This window comes from Cydia strobilella, chromosome 19 (genome assembly GCF_947568885.1).
Source record: "Cydia strobilella chromosome 19, ilCydStro3.1, whole genome shotgun sequence".
NCBI classification, from domain to species: Eukaryota; Metazoa; Arthropoda; class Insecta; order Lepidoptera; family Tortricidae; genus Cydia; species Cydia strobilella.
In genome coordinates, this window is record NC_086059.1 from 13,064,008 (window position 1) to 13,082,141 (window position 18,134).

The 18,134-nt window shown below is 37.6% G+C and overlaps 1 protein-coding gene across 1 annotated transcript; it reads left to right on the forward strand.

Annotated features, from left to right (window-relative positions):
- The first annotated feature begins 52 nt into the window (after nt 1–52).
- LOC134750223 (TBC1 domain family member 22A) lies at nt 53–16,452 on the forward strand. The gene is made up of 5 exons (XM_063685364.1): nt 53–709; nt 4,969–5,181; nt 6,514–6,780; nt 7,515–7,725; nt 8,745–16,452. The coding sequence occupies exons 1-5, from the start codon at nt 167–169 to the stop codon at nt 8,936–8,938; spliced, it is 1,428 nt and encodes a 475-aa protein (XP_063541434.1). The 5' UTR covers nt 53–166; the 3' UTR covers nt 8,939–16,452.
- Nucleotides 16,453–18,134: the final 1,682 nt, after the last annotated feature.

Here is an 18,134-nt window from a genome sequence, read left to right on the forward strand (position 1 = left end):
GTAATCTCCAAAACTGCGCAAAGAAAACGCACCCATGGGGTACGTAACCAAGAGTTATTTTGTCTATGTCCAATTGTCCAAGTGTCATGTCATATCAAAAACATTTTCCTTCTACTATTTTGTTGTTCAACAAAGTTATTTAGAATGTTCCTTGCTGTATATTATTATGGAAAGTCACCAACCCGAACATGACAAAAACGGGTTACCTGACACGTTTTGGAAGACCCCACAGCGCGTACCGGGCAGGCCCCAGCGGGGAGTGGAGGTTATGTCTGGGTCTTCTTACCAACAGTTCCAGGCTTCGGTGAATGATGCCTGGGACCTGGGGGACGACGAGATCATATCAGGGATCGCGGAGACGAAGATATCTAAAGCCATATCGCAAACCGCCGCTTTGAACGTTATAAATTCGCATAGGAATAGTACTAAGAATGTAAAGACAGTGAAGACTGAAGTGGAAAGTGAAAAGGAGAAGAGGGAGGATGCAGTGCCAGTGAGGAGGAGTGAGGGGCGGAGGAGCGGGCCTGGGGGCAGCGCGGGGCCGCTAAGGCACTATCCTGGGCGGCCGCGGGCGGTGCGGCTCTCGGCGCTCACGTCACGAGAGGAGAGCAGTGAATCTAAGCTGGAAAGGTTTCAGCAGCTGCATGATAATGCCGTTATTAACTTGGATGAGCTGAAGCAGATTAGCTGGTCTGGGATTCCAGTAAAGGTAAGTGCGATACATAATATAGATAACTTATTTAAGGCCCAAGCCTTACACCAATGTAAGAACTTTTTTAAACAAAGTTAATTGTGTTGTTGCTGGCTATATATTGAGTTGGTGTTTGGCAACATGATTCAAGTCAAAGTGAATTCCTTCATTCTGAATGGCCTCACTGCATAAGTCTCAAAAAAAAAACATTTATTTCAGACTATACAATCCATATTTTGTTAGTTACAAATATACTTAAATTACTCTGTTAGTACCTAACCTAAGATGTTGGGAGGTCCAGTGCCTAATTGTTGGCAGTGCCAATGTTCTATACTAAAACACAGAATATCTTTGTCATTCCAATATGATTGTTTCCGCCAGACAAAATATTTTTGAGGGAAAAATATCTACTTTGTTTTCTTACTTCTAAGAATCGAGTCACTGTTTGATGAAATTAATTCTGGCCTGATTTGACAAGGTAAAATCTTGCACTATCGGCTGTTGACTCCAAAATGGTGGTTAACCACGCTTTGAGATTAATTCTCCATTCACTGCACACTACCACATTAGATTACTGTATAATAAAGCTATCGATATTACACTAATTAAAGCAGTGGGGGCCAACTGGATATGGGAGGCCCAAGACCGAAGAAAGTGGTAGAATCTGGAAGAGGCCTATACCTCTTAGGAGGGTTCTGGAGTGATCATTAAATATTAGACATATTGGGTTTAAAAAAAAAATTGATTAAGTTTCATTACCCAGAAATAAAAGGCTTTTTTATTTTTATTTTATTTATTATTACACTAAACAATATTAATTAATGAGCAAAACACAAAGCAATTAATCACGAGGCTACTGTCAAAATGGCGTTCGAACCGGAAGTCCTTATTTATGGTTGATACACTTTCGCTTGTGACTCGTTTTTGACATGATCCCTACAGAATTTTCTTAAACAGGTTTTGCTGTAACTGAGAAATGTGCATAAATACTTATTTCCAAATTATGGATGATTTCTATGTATGTGTTTATCCTCTAGCTGCTCAGGGGCCTTATAAAAAGGTCTCCCATTATGAAATGGGACGTTTTCAATCAAGTGGTACCACATTGTCGCTTACCATAAGGACGAAAATTGCTTGTATATTTATAAGAAAAACCTGTCAGAGCATCCTTATGGCAAGCGACAATGTGGTACCTTTTCCTTGTAAACGACACATATTTTGAATTGCATTTGTCTTGGCTAAGATATTATGTTGTTGCATATCTATCTGACTTATTTACTTTCACAAGTTTGTGTGTACTATGAGACTAGCCTGTTTTGTATAAGATTGTGTCATAATATTTATTCAATTATAACAGTGAAAATAAAAAGAACTACTATCAGCATGTCAGAAGCTGCCAAGCCAGATAACTCCATACTGTATTATTTAAAAACTCATTTTGGCTAAATTGTTATCAGTATAATTATGCTTAAAAACTGCCTCTCAAGATAATCATCTAACATCATTATGATAAGCCTTCATGAATTGGTATTTTAAATGAAATAAAGGTTTATTTGGGTAAATCCAGATACTTTAGAATGTTGTAATTATTGGTAACTTTTGTAATTATAGTCAGACCAAGACAAGTCGACAACGATTGTGATAGCACATGCAGTGCAAGTGTTATTTATACGTCATAATTTCATAGAAGTTTGACGTTTAAAATAACACTTGCACTGCGTGTGCTATCAAAATCGTTGCAGACTTATCTTGGTCTGACTCTACCTAACATTCTGAAGTAAACCAATACACCTTACCATTTGTCTAGTCATCGCTACATAGCAAAGATAGATATAACTCCGTAATAGATGGATACAGTCTAAGGAAAAAACGTGCCTCGAAAATCAAGAAAATTTGATTCTGGTTCAGAGGGCGCTACTAGTTTTGGCCTACAGTCGTATAGATGGCGTTGACGGTTTCGATTGCTATTTAACAATTTTAACGCATATCAGTGAAAGAACATGGGTCAAAATCATAAAAATAATTAATGTAAATAAAAAAAAATCATTTATCTATATTTAAATACATTCTATCGTATTTTTATAAATCTTCATTTTTAGTTTTAAAGTGTGTCGACAGATGGCAGCGAATTTACTGGGGTTACAAAATTTACTATGACAGTAACGCTCTAGTATCAGTTACTCTATGCTACATAGTATAAAACAAAGTCGCTTCCCGCTGTCTGGGTGGATGTCTGTCCCTATGTATGCTTAGATCTTTAAAACTACGCAACGGATTTCGATGCTTTTTTTTTTAAAAAGTGATTCAAGAAGAAGGTTTATATGTATAATTTGTAAAGGTTTTGTGTATATTTATTTATTTATTTATTTATTTAAACTTTATTGCACAAGCAAAGAAAAATGTACAAATGGCGGACTTAATGCCAAAAGGCATTCTCTACCAGTCAACCATTAGGTCAAACAGAGACATAAATGTATATTAGTTGAACTAGCCGTGTGAAGCCGCTAGTTGTTACATAATTAATTATTAATGAGTGGGAGGACTTGTAAGTAAATATTCTTTATTGTGCACCATAAAGTTAAAAAATACACAGAAAGCGAAATACAAGCTTGACTAGTTAACAGCAGGCAGTCTTATCGCTAAAAAGCGATTTCTTCCAGACAACCTTTGGGTAGCAGGAAAGTTAAATACTTACAACAACAACAGGTTAAGTTGATTTGTTTGTGTAATCAAGATACTAATTGATATGATAAAACACTTGTTATCACTTCAGTTTTATAAATGAAGATATTTATAAACTGTAATGTGTAGACCCCGTTATCTTGTCGCAATGACATTGCTTTTCAGTAGAGTGTGAATGTTTTTTTTATCGACTATTTAAATGTGTATATAATGCAATAAGTATATGCTCAATCTCAATGAAAACTTTTGATCTCACACATTCGGGTTTTTCAAGACGTTTCACTCACTTTTCACGTACAATAAAAAACATTGGTAAATATTGCGTGATGTACGGAACCCTTGAAACGCGAGCGACTCGCACTGGACCAGTTTTTTTATCATATATTTTTTTATCTAAAGTGCCTATCTAGTGACACTCTTTGAAATTATCAGTGACAAGTGACATATAACTTTCGCTATTTCGGGGTTGGTCCCATAGTAAAAGTGGCTCAGTATAATCCCAAAACCTCACTGGCAACGGGAATGCACTTATTTTTTAGCCACCGTGTATATATTACAAAATTAGATGGTGGATATTAAATTTATCTTTGAAAATATGTCCAGTTTCTCATCGTAAATCTCCACGGCATAGTTCGCCGTCGTAAAAATACGATTGAAGCCTGAATCGGCGTGAAATTAGCGATCCGAGTGTAAAATCAGTTCCATATTCATATTTATAATGTTTCACATATAAAACTAATGTTGTTTAATGTTTTTAGTTTTTTAGATCCTGTATTTTTTATCATTTCCGTATATTATTTTAATATCCACATTATTGTGATAAATTGCTCATTTGCTATCTATTTTACTAGATTTTGTTATAAAATTCAACATGTGTCATCATCCCTATTGTAGCTAGGTTGGTCCGTGTAAGATTGAATCAATAATAATTATACTAATTTAGCGGTACTCATACTCACGTATTTTTTAGGCACTCTTGTGACATGTTTCGGAGAGCCTAGGTTTATTACTTTAATGTTAGTTTGAATTACGACAGTTTAAATTAATAATTTTAAACTAACACGGGACTTAATCGACTTCCGGTTCGAGCGCCATCTTGATAGCATCGTGATTAATTACTTTGTTTTTTTGCTTATTAATATTGTTTAAAGTGTAATATCGATAGCTTATTATACAGTAAACTAATGTGGTAGTGTGCAGTGAATGGAGAATTAATTTTGAAGCGCGTTTAACCACCATCTTGGAGTCAACGGCCGGTAGTCCACGTGCTTCTTGTAAAGACTAGCTATCGATTTACAAGAGCTAACAAATCACCGTACACTGTCTTGTACAACCGTACAATTTTTGTCGTTTGTAAACCTCTCAATACCTTGATACTGGCGAAATAGTCCCACTGGGCTGAAGCCATAATTTTAAAAGAAGAAGAAGGGACTTAATCGCGTAAATACTTACGTTTATTTATGGCCTGACGTTACTTTCGTGGTGGTGGAGTTTTTACGCAATTAAGTCCCGTGTTAGTTTAAAATTATGAGTGAAAATCTTGTTAGTTTAAATTAAATTGTGTATTGTTGTAAATAATCGTTTCCTCCCTGCAGGCTCGTGCAAACACATGGCGCCTGCTAGCCGGCTACCTTCCCGCCAACACCGAGCGTCGCACCGAGACTTTAGAGCGCAAGCGAGCGGACTACAAGCATCTAGTGAGACAGTACTACGATGCAGAGAGAGACGACGATACTTACAGGCAGATACACATCGATATACCACGGATGAGCCCTTTGGTCGCACTTTTTCAACAGCACACTGTACAGGTTAGTTCTATTCCTATTTTAAAGTGTCCTAAAAGCATTGGCAGGGTCGCCATGTGATGCTGCGCTATTATACTAAAGTGTTAGAGTAAGGGAGCCAACACCGAGCGTCGCACGGAGACTTTAGAGCGCAAGCGAGCGGCCTACAAGCATCTAGTGAGACAGTACTACGATGCAGAGAGAGACGACGATACTTACAGGCAGATACACATTGATATACCACGGATGAGCCCTTTGGTCGCACTTTTTCAACAGCACACTGTACAGGTTAGTTCTATTCCTATTTTAAAGTGTCCTAAAAGCATTGGCAGGGTCGCCATGTGATGCTGCGCTATTATACTAAAGTGTTAGAGTAAGGGAGCCAACACCGAGCGTCGCACGGAGACTTTAGAGCGCAAGCGAGCGGACTACAAGCATCTAGTGAGACAGTACTACGATTCAGAGAGAGACGACGATACTTACAGGCAGATACACATTGATATACCACGGATGAGCCCTTTGGTCGCACTTTTTCAACAGCACACTGTACAGGTTAGTTCTATTCCTATTTTAAAGTGTCCTAAAAGCATTGGCAGGGTCGCCATGTGATGCTGGGCTATTATACTAAAGTGTTAGAGTAAGGGAGCCAACACCGAGCGTCGCACGGAGACTTTAGAGCGCAAGCGAGCGGACTACAAGCATCTAGTGAGACAGTACTACGATTCAGAGAGAGACGACGATACTTACAGGCAGATACACATTGATATACCACGGATGAGCCCTTTGGTCGCACTTTTTCAACAGCACACTGTACAGGTTAGTTCTATTCCTATTTTAAAGTGTCCTAAAAGCATTGGCAGGGTCGCCATGTGATGCTGCGCTATTATACTAAAGTGTTAGAGTAAGGGAGCCAACACCGAGCGTCGCACGGAGACTTTAGAGCGCAAGCGAGCGGACTACAAGCATCTAGTGAGACAGTACTACGATGCAGAAAGAGACGACGATACTTACAGGCAGATACACATTGATATAACACGGAAGAGCCCATTGGTCACACCTTTTCAACAACGCACAGTTCAGGTAATTGCATTTCTGGAGTGTTCTAAAACAGAGTTGCATTGGCAGGGTCGCCATGTAAGACGACGATACTTGCAGGCAGATACACGTTGATACACCGCGGATGAGTCCGCTGGTAGCACTCTTCAAGCAGCATACGGGTCAGGTAGTCTATTGTCTAGAAACAATGAACCTTCTAACAATATTTATAGCTATACTAGTATTTTAAGCAGTCAGGTTTTTTGTTTTTAATAATATTTTTTTTCTAGGTAAATTAGTAAAGCATTACTCTATTTTCAGGTGATGTTCGAAAGAATCCTCTACATCTGGGCGATCCGGCACCCCGCGTCCGGCTACGTGCAAGGCATCAACGACCTTGTGACACCCTTCTTCATGGTGTTCCTCCAGGAGGCCATACCTGGCGAAGAACTGGATAATTATCCTCTGGATAAGCTGGAGGAAGCTCAGCGGGATGTCATAGAAGCGGACTCGTTTTGGTGCCTGTCTAAGTTTCTGGACAGTATACAGGATAATTATATATTTGCGCAGCTTGGGATTCAATATAAGGTTAGTTTCGTTATTAAATGTATTTTTTTAACATGATTACACAGTTTGGCCGAAATAGTGACCAGCGACTGCTTATTTTGTGAAAAGATTGGTGTCGCGGCCGAAAGGGCCACGTCACCACCGAAATTAAAATGTCATCTTACTCTCATTTGAGCTATCCATCTATAGGGCATGATATTCATGTGTGTTTATACTCGATGAGGATGAAATAAAATAAATGTTTAGATGATTTCATTTGTTCAAAATAAGTTACTCATCACGAACAGGAAAACATCAAGGTACTTAATACCAACGTAAAAGATCCAAGTTTATATTAAATGTCTTTCCGTTTCACGGGACAATGATGCCCGCCAGGGTGTAAAGACGATTGAGAGTTGTAGCCATTGGGTGAAAAAACAACAATCGGATATATTTAGTTATAGTATTCGGGATTAAAGTGATGGACTACCTAAATACCTAACTCTAGAATAACTAAAAACTGGACGCCTGCCTAATAAAATTGTATCTGGCAGTACTTTATTTTTTTTTATGATCACTCACTTATTATAAGTCGAATGTAGCTTAACATTTATCCATTTTAAGGGTTATTATCAAGAACTGTTCACGATGACTTACTAACAAAAACTAAATTAGTTTCTTGCTTCCCCTAAAAAAGGAGATTCTATGCGAACATCGCAGTCAGATTCCGATTTACTCTATAACCCGTCTCAAAGCAAGTAACACTTTGTTTCTAGGTGAACCAACTGAAAGACCTGATCCGCCGCATCGACCTCCCCCTCCACACGCACCTCCAGAACCACGGCGTCGACTACCTCCAGTTCTCCTTCCGCTGGATGAACAACCTCCTCACCAGAGAGATACCGCTCCCCTGCACCATTCGGCTGTGGGACACGTACTTAGCTGAATCTGACGGCTTTGCTACCTTCCAGCTGTACGTGTGTGCAGGTAGGTTCACATTATACTACCTCTAACCTCCACAGCCACACCAGATAAATACCGCCCCCCTGCACCATTCGGCTGTGGGACACGTACTTAGCTGAGTCAGACGGCTTTGCTACCTTCCAGCTGTACGTGTGTGCATAGGTTCACATCAGACTACCTCTAACCTCCACAGCCACACCAGATAAATACCTAGTTCGAGTCCCGGGGAAGGACATAGGGTAGTTTTTATCCCAGAAATCATCCTTTAAGGGGGTGAAAAGGGAGGTGGAAGTTTGTATGGGGAATCAATAACCGCTGAACCGATTTAGATGAAACGGGGTATAGGGATAGTTTGAGCTGTGGGGAAGGATGTAGGATATTTTTTTATCCCCGAAATCATCCCATAAGGGTTTAAAAATGGGGTGGAAATTTATAGAGTGGACCAATTTGGGGGTGAAAAAAAGGATGGATTTAAAAGCAGATTTGTTTAAAGATTAAGGTATCTGAATTACTAATTCCACGTAGACGAAGTCGCGGGCAAAAGCTAGTTTTATATAAACGTGGCTTAACGAGTTAAGAATAAAAAATAGTACATTTGATAGCAAGTGTGCAATGTGTGTGTCATTATGTACGAGTCCCGATATGTCTTTCATGAGCACGATTTTTTCTTACACTATGTATCTTCTACCATCAATGAAAAAAACACTGCTTTTTACGGTTCCGTACCCAAAGGGTAAAAACGGGACCCTATTACTAAGACTCCGCTGTCCGTCTGTCTGTCTGTCTGTCTGTCACCAGACTGTATCTCATGAACCGTGATAGACAGTTGAAATTTTCACAGATGATGTATTTCTGTTGCCGCTATAACAACAAATACTAAAACAGAATAATATAAATATTTAAATGGGACTCCCATACAACAAACGTGATTTTTTTGCTGTTTTTTTTTCGTAATGGTACGGAACCCTTCGTGCGCGAGACCCACTCGCACTTGGCCGGTTTTTTTCTTCTTGTAGACAGAACCATTCACTTTCCTCTTCCAGCCTTCCTCCTCCACTGGCGCGAGCGTCTCATGCTTGAACGCGACTTCCAAGGCCTCATGATCCTCCTCCAGAACGTGCCCACACAGAACTGGACGGACTCCAACATCAGCGTGCTGGTGGCGGAGGCCTACAGGCTCAAGTTCGCGTTCGCCGACGCCCCGAACCATCTCAACGCGGGGAAGTCGGACAGGTGACGGGACGTCGTTGTTGGTTGAGCTCATGATTTTTGTATTGCAGCATTCTATGATACTGTAAACTTTAAGATCGTGATAGGATCACAGAAAGAACTGCTTCACACGTAAATTTTCTTGCGGGTTGCTCCTAATTAACCTCAAGGTGCAGTGATTTCAGGTTCTTCTTCGAGCGCAGCTCGCTGAGCATTAAGCGTACGGCTGTGCACGGCGCAAACTGTAATTTTTGACAAAAAAGGGTAATCGATTAATAGTACATAACTACAGAGGCCGTGAAGCAAGGGGTTGCCGGCCGAATAAAATTGACGGCTTAACGTAGTGAGGCCGAATAGTTATGAGACCGGCAAACCCTAAAAGACCCTATAAAGTTTTTTTCCTGTTTTTTTTTAATTAATAAATTAAGGGTTGCTCACATGAGAACGAAAATTTGATTATTTTTGCGCTACGACGCACGGTTTAGGAGATACAGCCCTATAAAGATAAAAAAAAAAAATGTTTAGCCTGTTCGCCTTAACACAGACGCCATATTTACATTAAAATTTTAAATAAAATTACTTTCCGGCCTAGGCCTTCAATTTCGTATGAAATTCCTTTACAGTTCTCTCGACTTGCTCCGCCCGAAACGTGATACTTTGAAGCCTGTTATGACGCACGTAAGGATGATATTTCATTGCATGTTTGAGATAATATTACGCATTATTAGAAACAACTTTCATGATTATATAATAGTGCAATATAAACCTATGTTCGTGATTTTTTCTATCGAGCAAAAGTTGTTTAATCATGTTTCGTATCGATTAAGTTACTAGGGTAAGGCCTCAAAATTGCTATTCATATTTTTTTGCGACCGTATTATGATCATGATCTAAAAAAGCACTAGGTACGATTTTTCAAAAACTGTTGGTTAAACCCATTGCACCTTTTATAGAATTATTAATCAATAATTGTCAGTCAAGTCTGCAGCGATTTTGATAGCACACGCAGTGCAAGTGTTATTTTAAACGTCAAACTTCTATGAAATTATGACGTATAAATAACACTTGCACTGCGTATGCTCGTATGCTATCAAAATCGTTGCAGACTTATCTTGGTCTAACTCTTATGTATCTAACTATTTAAGACTTTAGTTATCGTGAACGTAAATAAAGATTCAGATGTCATAAAACCGCAGTTTTTTGTCGATTGCCGCAGCTTCCGATTTTGTATACAACAAATATTATCTAAAAAGTTTACAGTGTCCGAAAGTTGCTGTCAAATCAAACACTTGTCAAATGTTTGTAAATCATAACCAAATACCCGCACACAAGTAGCAAAAATAACTACGCGGGCAAAGTGCTTATAATCGTTAAAAAAAACCTTATTATCCCTAAAATAAATTCATAATTTTGAATACTTTATCTGCGTAGCTACTTTTGTTCTCGACTGTACATAAATGCACCAATATCGTTAATATTAACAATGTACCTACACTTCCGCTCAAAAGTATTTAGGCACCCGCAGTTTTCACCATACAATTGTATACAAAAATTATTTTCATAATCATACTGTTCGATCGCAGGCAAATTACTTTCTTACATGTTGGATTAAATTTTTATTTAGGTAAATATATTGAGCCTCAAATTGTTGCCAAAGACATCCTTTAAAATTTCGAGTTTACTTTATGCAACGATTTAAAAAACCCTTATGTACTAGTTCATACAAAATAAAACGATTTTGTACTGGAAAACGATTTATGGATTTTTATACGCTTGCCATTTGGTAAATAGGCAATGTACACGAATATTCTGCACATCATTTTGAAGCTCGATATGTCTGTTAAATTAAAAAAGTAAACTGCACCAAAAACTGTTACCCGACTGCGACTTAGCGGTATAATTCTGAGTCGATTTTGTATACAAGTGTATGGAAAAAATTACGAGTGCCAAAATAATTATGAGCGGTGGTGTGTAGTGTACCTATACATAATGAGGTTAGATAGTTATACACTGTCACATATAAAAAGAGACCTTGTCGTATTGTGATAAGGTCCAGTATGGAAAGATAAACGAATCAACTGGATTGCAGGGTAAGTGTCACGGTGTTATAATACTGATGAAAAGTTTTTTTTTTAATTTATCGTTACATTAATACTTGATAACCGGTTCTTTTATATGAAAAACCGGTTTAATAAAATTGGTATTTTTTCAATTTCAAAATTCCTTGAATTAATGCTCAAAATATGATTCATATAAATGTCAATGAGTTTATATCGAGCGAAAGTTATAAACTTTAAAAAAGTTAGTTTAAAAGTTTAATTTTAAGTTATAAAATCAGGCTTCGAATCGATGAAGTTTCTAGAGAAATGCTTCAAGAATAAATATTCATATGTTTAGGCCAGCCATTCTCAAAGTGAGCTCCGCGGACCCCTGGGGCTCCGCAAAGCCTCAGTTGGGGCTCCGCAAGAATACTTGTAATAATAGCAAAGAAAACCAGCTCTTCCATAGGTATATCTGGTCTACATTGACGAACGAAAATTTTTCATTTGGGGCTCCGTCAAATATTTCGCTTTCCAAAAGGGTTCCGCAACAAAAAAAAGTTTGAGAACCGCTGGTTTACGCAACCTTATTACGAGTATGATCTAAAAAAAACACTAAAGTCGTCAATAGAACTTGCGAACAATGTAAACAAACCGTTTTACCTTCCTTACTTCGTAATCTCGCTCTTTAAAAGGACAACCATGACCTTATCAACAGTCTATATACTTAAATATTCTATTTATATAAATTTTTAGTTAAACTAAATGTTAATTAATTTTTAACAAGCAGAAACGTCTGCGATCGATGCTATTAAGCTTAGAATAAATGTTAATTATTAATAATTCAGCGAAAATAACCTTCGTAAAAATGTTAGGTTATGTGTCAAACGCTAACAAAATCTGTCATATTTGTCTACATTGTTTGCAAGTTCTATTGACGACGACTTTACGATTTTTCAAAAACTGCTGGCTGAACCCACTGCACCTTAACTGGTAACCGGTTTCGGTGAAGCGATTTTAAATTTTTATAGTTTCCAATGCTTAAGATGAAAGTGGACCCGCGCGAAATGACCTTTTCATACAAATGTAGTCCTCATTTTCCTCTCTGGATATTATCGTTGTTGAAAATATTTAAACAATTTGTTGTATATCAACCACAGCTGTTTAATTTTTTTTTTGAATTTTTTATTGTTATAAGAGTTAGGAGCATTTAAAAATTTGTATGAAATCTAACACTTTAAACTCTCGCGTTTAATACGCATAATTAATGTCATTAACGGGTCTAACGCGATAAAAAAAAAAAGAAAAAAAAAGGTAAAATAATGAAATTTAATCGCAATAGACCCCGTTAATTACATTAATTTTGTATGAAATCTATTTATCGCTCCAAACTTTTACTATAATCCAAAAAATCTAAAAAAAGTCAAACGTAGGGGCATAGCTATAGTTATACATCAAATTATGTAAAAATATTTTCCATAATGTCAATATCCAGAGAGGAAAATGGGGACTATATTCTGGTTTTCTGTTCCGTAGACTAAAATGACATTTCATGTGGTACTAAGAAATGTCATGTCTTACAGATGAAACGTCATTTTAGTCTACGGAATAAAAAAAAACAGACTTTACGTTTGTATGGGGGAGCGGCCGTCCCCTTTCCGCTTAATTTGGTTCTAGTTAAAAGTAACATAGGATATTTACAGTATCCTTGAAGCAGTATTTTATCACCTGGCACTCTTGTAGTTGTACTGTATATCATATACCGTTGGCTTAAGGTCTAAATTCAAATGGCAATGTAAAACTTTTATATAGCGAGGTATCTGTTCGACTCTCGTCTTCCTCTTCGAACATGTAAGTTTAGAAAAGGACCGCGAGAGTCAAAATCTAGAGTGTACTTTATAATGATAATGAAAAATATAAAAAAAAAAACCACGCTTTTTTCATTAAAAAAATTGTTTCTACAGAATTACGATCTTTCGGTCCTAATAAATTATCAGAGAAATATGGGCTTCCCAGTTGATACCAAAGTGAGAAAAAAAATCACAACTTGGTGGTGATAACTGGGAATATTGTGAAAAAAAATTTTTTTCTATTCTTTTACCATTTTTCATATTATTTTTATGATGGTCAGAAAATAGATGGGACGAAAAATGTATGTATGTGGAAGGCCTAAATTAAGTGATTACCTATATTTATTTAAATAGTAAAGGAGGCAGCTTCAATGATGGTAACCGAGGGTCCATTTGCTCTCTATTTGAGCTGGCTCATAATTTCGCAATTTATACGAGAGAATCTTGGCCATATTTGGACATGATGTAAAGGGATCTCTATTGTTTGACATAATTATTGAAAGTCATAACGTAATGATTGTCATATTATCATTAGTCATAATTTGGTTTTTCTCAGAAACGCGTAACTTTTCAGGATTGCCATAAAACAAACCTACTATCTATAGGATAACCCGAGGAAAATCCTGAAAGTTAACGGTTTCAGAATTATGACTAATGATAATATGACAATCATTACATTATGACTTTCAATAATTATGTCAAACAAAGGGATCCCGATGTAAAGTCGTGACGACCTTTAATGTTAACGATCGAAATGAATTACTAAAAAATATATATGTGACGTTCCACAGGTAAAGGTACCTTATGGCGGTTGGCACTTACATTGCGCAGCACCGTATTTGTATTGAAGCGTCGGTAATGAAAGCGTAAGCGCCAACCGCCATAAGGTACCTTTATCTGTGGAACGTCACATGTATCAGTTATTTCACCTCAGAATCAGGAGTACTCTAAATATTTTTGTTTTAAAAGTAGGTATATAATTCTTTGTCACTATTTGACACCTTTTCACACACATTTTGTATGTATCGACACAAATTGACCTTATAAACTTACGGCTTATAGTGACCCACTCAAATAGACTCGAAACTTTCAGAAATATTAGCACAACTGCGCGATATCTTGTGTTGCCATGAAATTATTAAACTTTTTACGGTACTATGGTGATGGTGCTACTTTACCGCACTAGTGCGATAATAAGCTCATTACGCAACTGTGTCGAAAATTTAAAGGGCCATATACTACTAAAACGTCGTACGATACATGTGCGAATAGGTAATTTTTCGCACTTGTATCGTAATGTACCTACTATTATGTAAATGATTTTACTGGCGAGACGTATAGCCCAACTGCGAATGTTTCTGTACCTATTTAGATTAATTATGGTTGCGAAGGGACAAGGGCGTCGCCAGCTGATGGGCTAGGGGGAGGGGCATACAATTAGTTAGAAATTTTGTTCTGATGACAATCGATTTTCCATGTTCTTGTTAAGCCGGGTCCAGATGGCTGTAACGTGTAATGTAGAATTGTTTTATTGCATATCACATTACAAACATGGATGGAATAGAACATAAAGGTATACATGTGACACCCTGCAAGGGCACAGCAATATAAGAGTAGAACATAAAGGTATACTGCAAGGGCACAGCAATATAAGAGTAGAACATAGAGGTATACTGCAAGGGCACAGCAATATAAGAGTAGAACATAAAGGTATACTGCAAGGGCACAGCAATATAAGAGGGCTACAAGTAGGTAGGTGATTTGATTACAATTATTTTACACATTTCATTAAATTAAGAGTACACATACATTCACACATTATTACATTATTTCCTTACATAAACATAGCACGGTAATATTTTCACCTATTGACTTGATCAAAATATTCATTAATACTATAAAAACATCCACTAATCAAAAATAATTTCAGCTGTTTTTTAAATTTGCCTAGATTTTCCAGATCTTTTATAGAATTTGAAAAGTGATTATAGATGTAATCCATTGTGTAATGTAACCCGAATTCTGCGTATGGATAGCACTACGAGAATTCAAGGGCCTGACACTCTTTGATAAAGAAAGATAGTCTTATTGCGATTCCTATAAGAGGAAAGAGAAAATAGTGCCATGCTTTGTCCTTATCACCGACCGGGTTTTTTTTCATGGTCGGGTTATGGCAGCATAGGTAGGAGGCGATGGCGAAATACCGAAGTTTATAAGAGTGAGAGAGAAAAAGGATTATGCTGCCATACATTAACCTGTCAATACATGAATGTTTTTCTCTTACCCCTGGTCGCTCGGTTTCATGTCTATAACTACTATACTATGACGAGAATTAAATGTATCGTGCGGCATCCATCGCCTGTCGGTTCTTAGCGCGCGTCCACACGTTCACGCTATATTACACGTAATCTTACGTTACACGTTACACCCGTCTGGACCCTGCTTTAAGTCCTCTGTATCCTACTAAAAGCGCCATGATCTCGGTTGGAAATGCATTGTATAAACGAAATTTTGTAAGAAATAGAGATGATTATAAAATATAATATTTCACTATATTTCATATCGATGTTTTATTTTAGGGATTAACAGGAAAATGAGGCGTTTTTTTACTTTTTCTTGTCATATCGGGAATCAGACAATATGTTTGTGATTGCCTCAGAACACATTTACAATGCCATTATCTTTATTTTGTGTTTTGAATTATGACTATAACAAGGTAGAATATCACTAAGTACATCTTATAAAACAGTCCCCCGCCACGTCTGTATGTATGTATGTTCGCGATAAACTCTAAAACTTATAAACGGGTTTTCATGCGGGTTTTCACCTATTAATAGAGTGACTCTTGAGGAAGGTTTAGGTGTATAATTTGGTAAGGTTTTGTAACCCGAGCGAAACCGGGGCGAGTCGCTAGTCAAATATATAAAAAAATATCTATTAAGCACAAATTAAGGATAAGGCGACGGTGGACTTCGCGGGGATCTCTGCTGCCGCGGCGTGTGGGATGCACAGAGGGAGGCGTTATTTAATATCCGTGTCGTAGACACCGACGCTCCCTCTTATATCTCACGTCCGGTAGCACCCGTCCTAAAATCCGCCGAAGAAGAGAAAAAAGAAAATACTCGAACGCCTGCGAAAAGCGTCACGCAACTCGCTCCCCTCGTCACATCCGTCGATGGAGTCTTCGCTCCGCAAATGTCCACCTTTATCAAACATCTCGGTGAAGCCATCGCTGACCGGTGGAATAGATCCCTTAGTGTAGTGGGCTGGCTATGATCCAAAATTACGATTTCGGTAATCCAAGCCACCAGCATGTGTATTCGTGGGATACGGCACAGATTCTAATCCATCCAACATTTCGGTTTCAATGACGGGTTGGGTAGACCCGTCTACCTCTACTCTGTACTAGCGTCGTTTTCTTGTTGGTCATTTCTGTTTTTTATAATTTTACTTTTTTGATAAGTAAATAAAATACAAATAAGGATAAGTAAGAGCACTGTATGAATGATTTACTGGTCCCAGTCGGGTATAACCTAAAAGACAATTTTTTTTGATCGGCGCGTTAGGCGCCTTGTTTATATTTTTTGTAACGGTTTATGTATTATTTTATTTTAACCATGTTACTTTAAATTATAATTATAGCGTTACTATATCATGAGTGTTTCATTATTTTCCTTTTTAGGGTTCCTTAGTCAACTAGGAAACCTTATAGTTTCGCCATGTCCGTCTGTCTGTCCGTCCGTCCGAGGCTTTACACCGTGATCATTACTGCTAGAAAGATGAAATTTGGCATGGATATTTTTCGGGTCTCTATTGTTTGACATAATTATTGAGTGAATGTAATTATTGTCATATTATCATTAGTTATAATTTGGTTTTTCTCAGAAACGCGTAACTTTTCAGGATTGCCATAAAACAAACCTAACCTAACATTTCTAGATATAGGATAACCCGAGGAAAATCCTGAAAAGTTAACGGTTTCAGAATTATGACTAATGATAATATGACTTTCAATAATTATGTCAAACAAAGGGACCCCATATTTTTCACGAACGAACGAATGGTTCTAAAATTGGAACCTTGAACGTTGCGAGTATTTCAAGGCACGAGGGTTAAACAAACTTTGAATCAGATTTACCACACTAACGCGAGAAAAATACTAACTGGACTGGTTTTAGATAACGACTTTAATTCGTAAATACGTTCATATGGAAAGAGTGACGAGCAAAACCCATATGGGGACCCGTAAGAAAGCCTTAGAAAGGGTAACCCGGGGAACGATTTTAAAAATAAAAAGGAGTTGGTTGCGCATTGAAATCTGCGGTTCAAATATTCCATGGTCGCAATCCAGCGAAGCGGAGACGAGATGTGGATTAAAACCACTATTGGTTGATTCCGTTACGTCTCCTCTCATCTTTCCCTCAATAGGAAGGCAGCTTGTATGTGGCTTGCTGAGTCTTGTATTTCTTCTATTGAAACTGCTAACACTATACATATATTATTATACTCTTTGCTGCTAACTAGGTTAGTAACCAAGTTACTACGAGATTTGAAACATTCGAACGGAACCATGGAGTCTGCAAACCATATGCAAACAGCCTTCTTATTGGTGCCTTAAAGTCTGATCGACAAGGAGTCTAACATATATTATTATACTCTTTGGAGTCAAATGTGTCAATGTCACTTCGCAAAAACGGTCAGTTATTAAACGATGCATTTCCTAATAAACACAAACTAGAAGAATCCCGACAGAATTATTGGTAAGTCCACCTTATGTTATGTATACAATAAGTAATTAAAAGTAGTACTGTATTTACATAGTCGTAAAAAACGAACCTACTATGATGGAATTCTCGCAATTTCACAGCGCCTACAAAAAAGAAATAGCAAAATTCTGCTATTAAATTTCCCCAGGCGTCACATTTTCCTTGATGGCAACAGTGGCAACCCTCGATCCTGACTTGCGCGGTATCCGACCTTGACCCAGAACTTGGCATTGACAGTCGGAAGTGACCTCGAAAACGCGAATCCCGGTATTGGCTTTATCATTCATAAAAATCTGGTTTTATAATCAATTTGTAAGTGAAAAGTGCTTATTTTTGTGTTCTTTTTGTGATTGATCTATCGAGCAATGTTGATTATAAGTTTTTTGAGTGGTGAAACGAGATTGAGGTCAACATGGGACCTTACCTCGGGCCTGTCCGGAGCCGAAGTAGGTCACTTCACTAGCTAGTATTCTTTGGGATGGTTAATGCTTTATGCTTCCGTAAGCATTAAAATGTGGTTATGCCGAATAATTAGTTCACACAGTTTGTTTTTGACGAATTAAAAATAA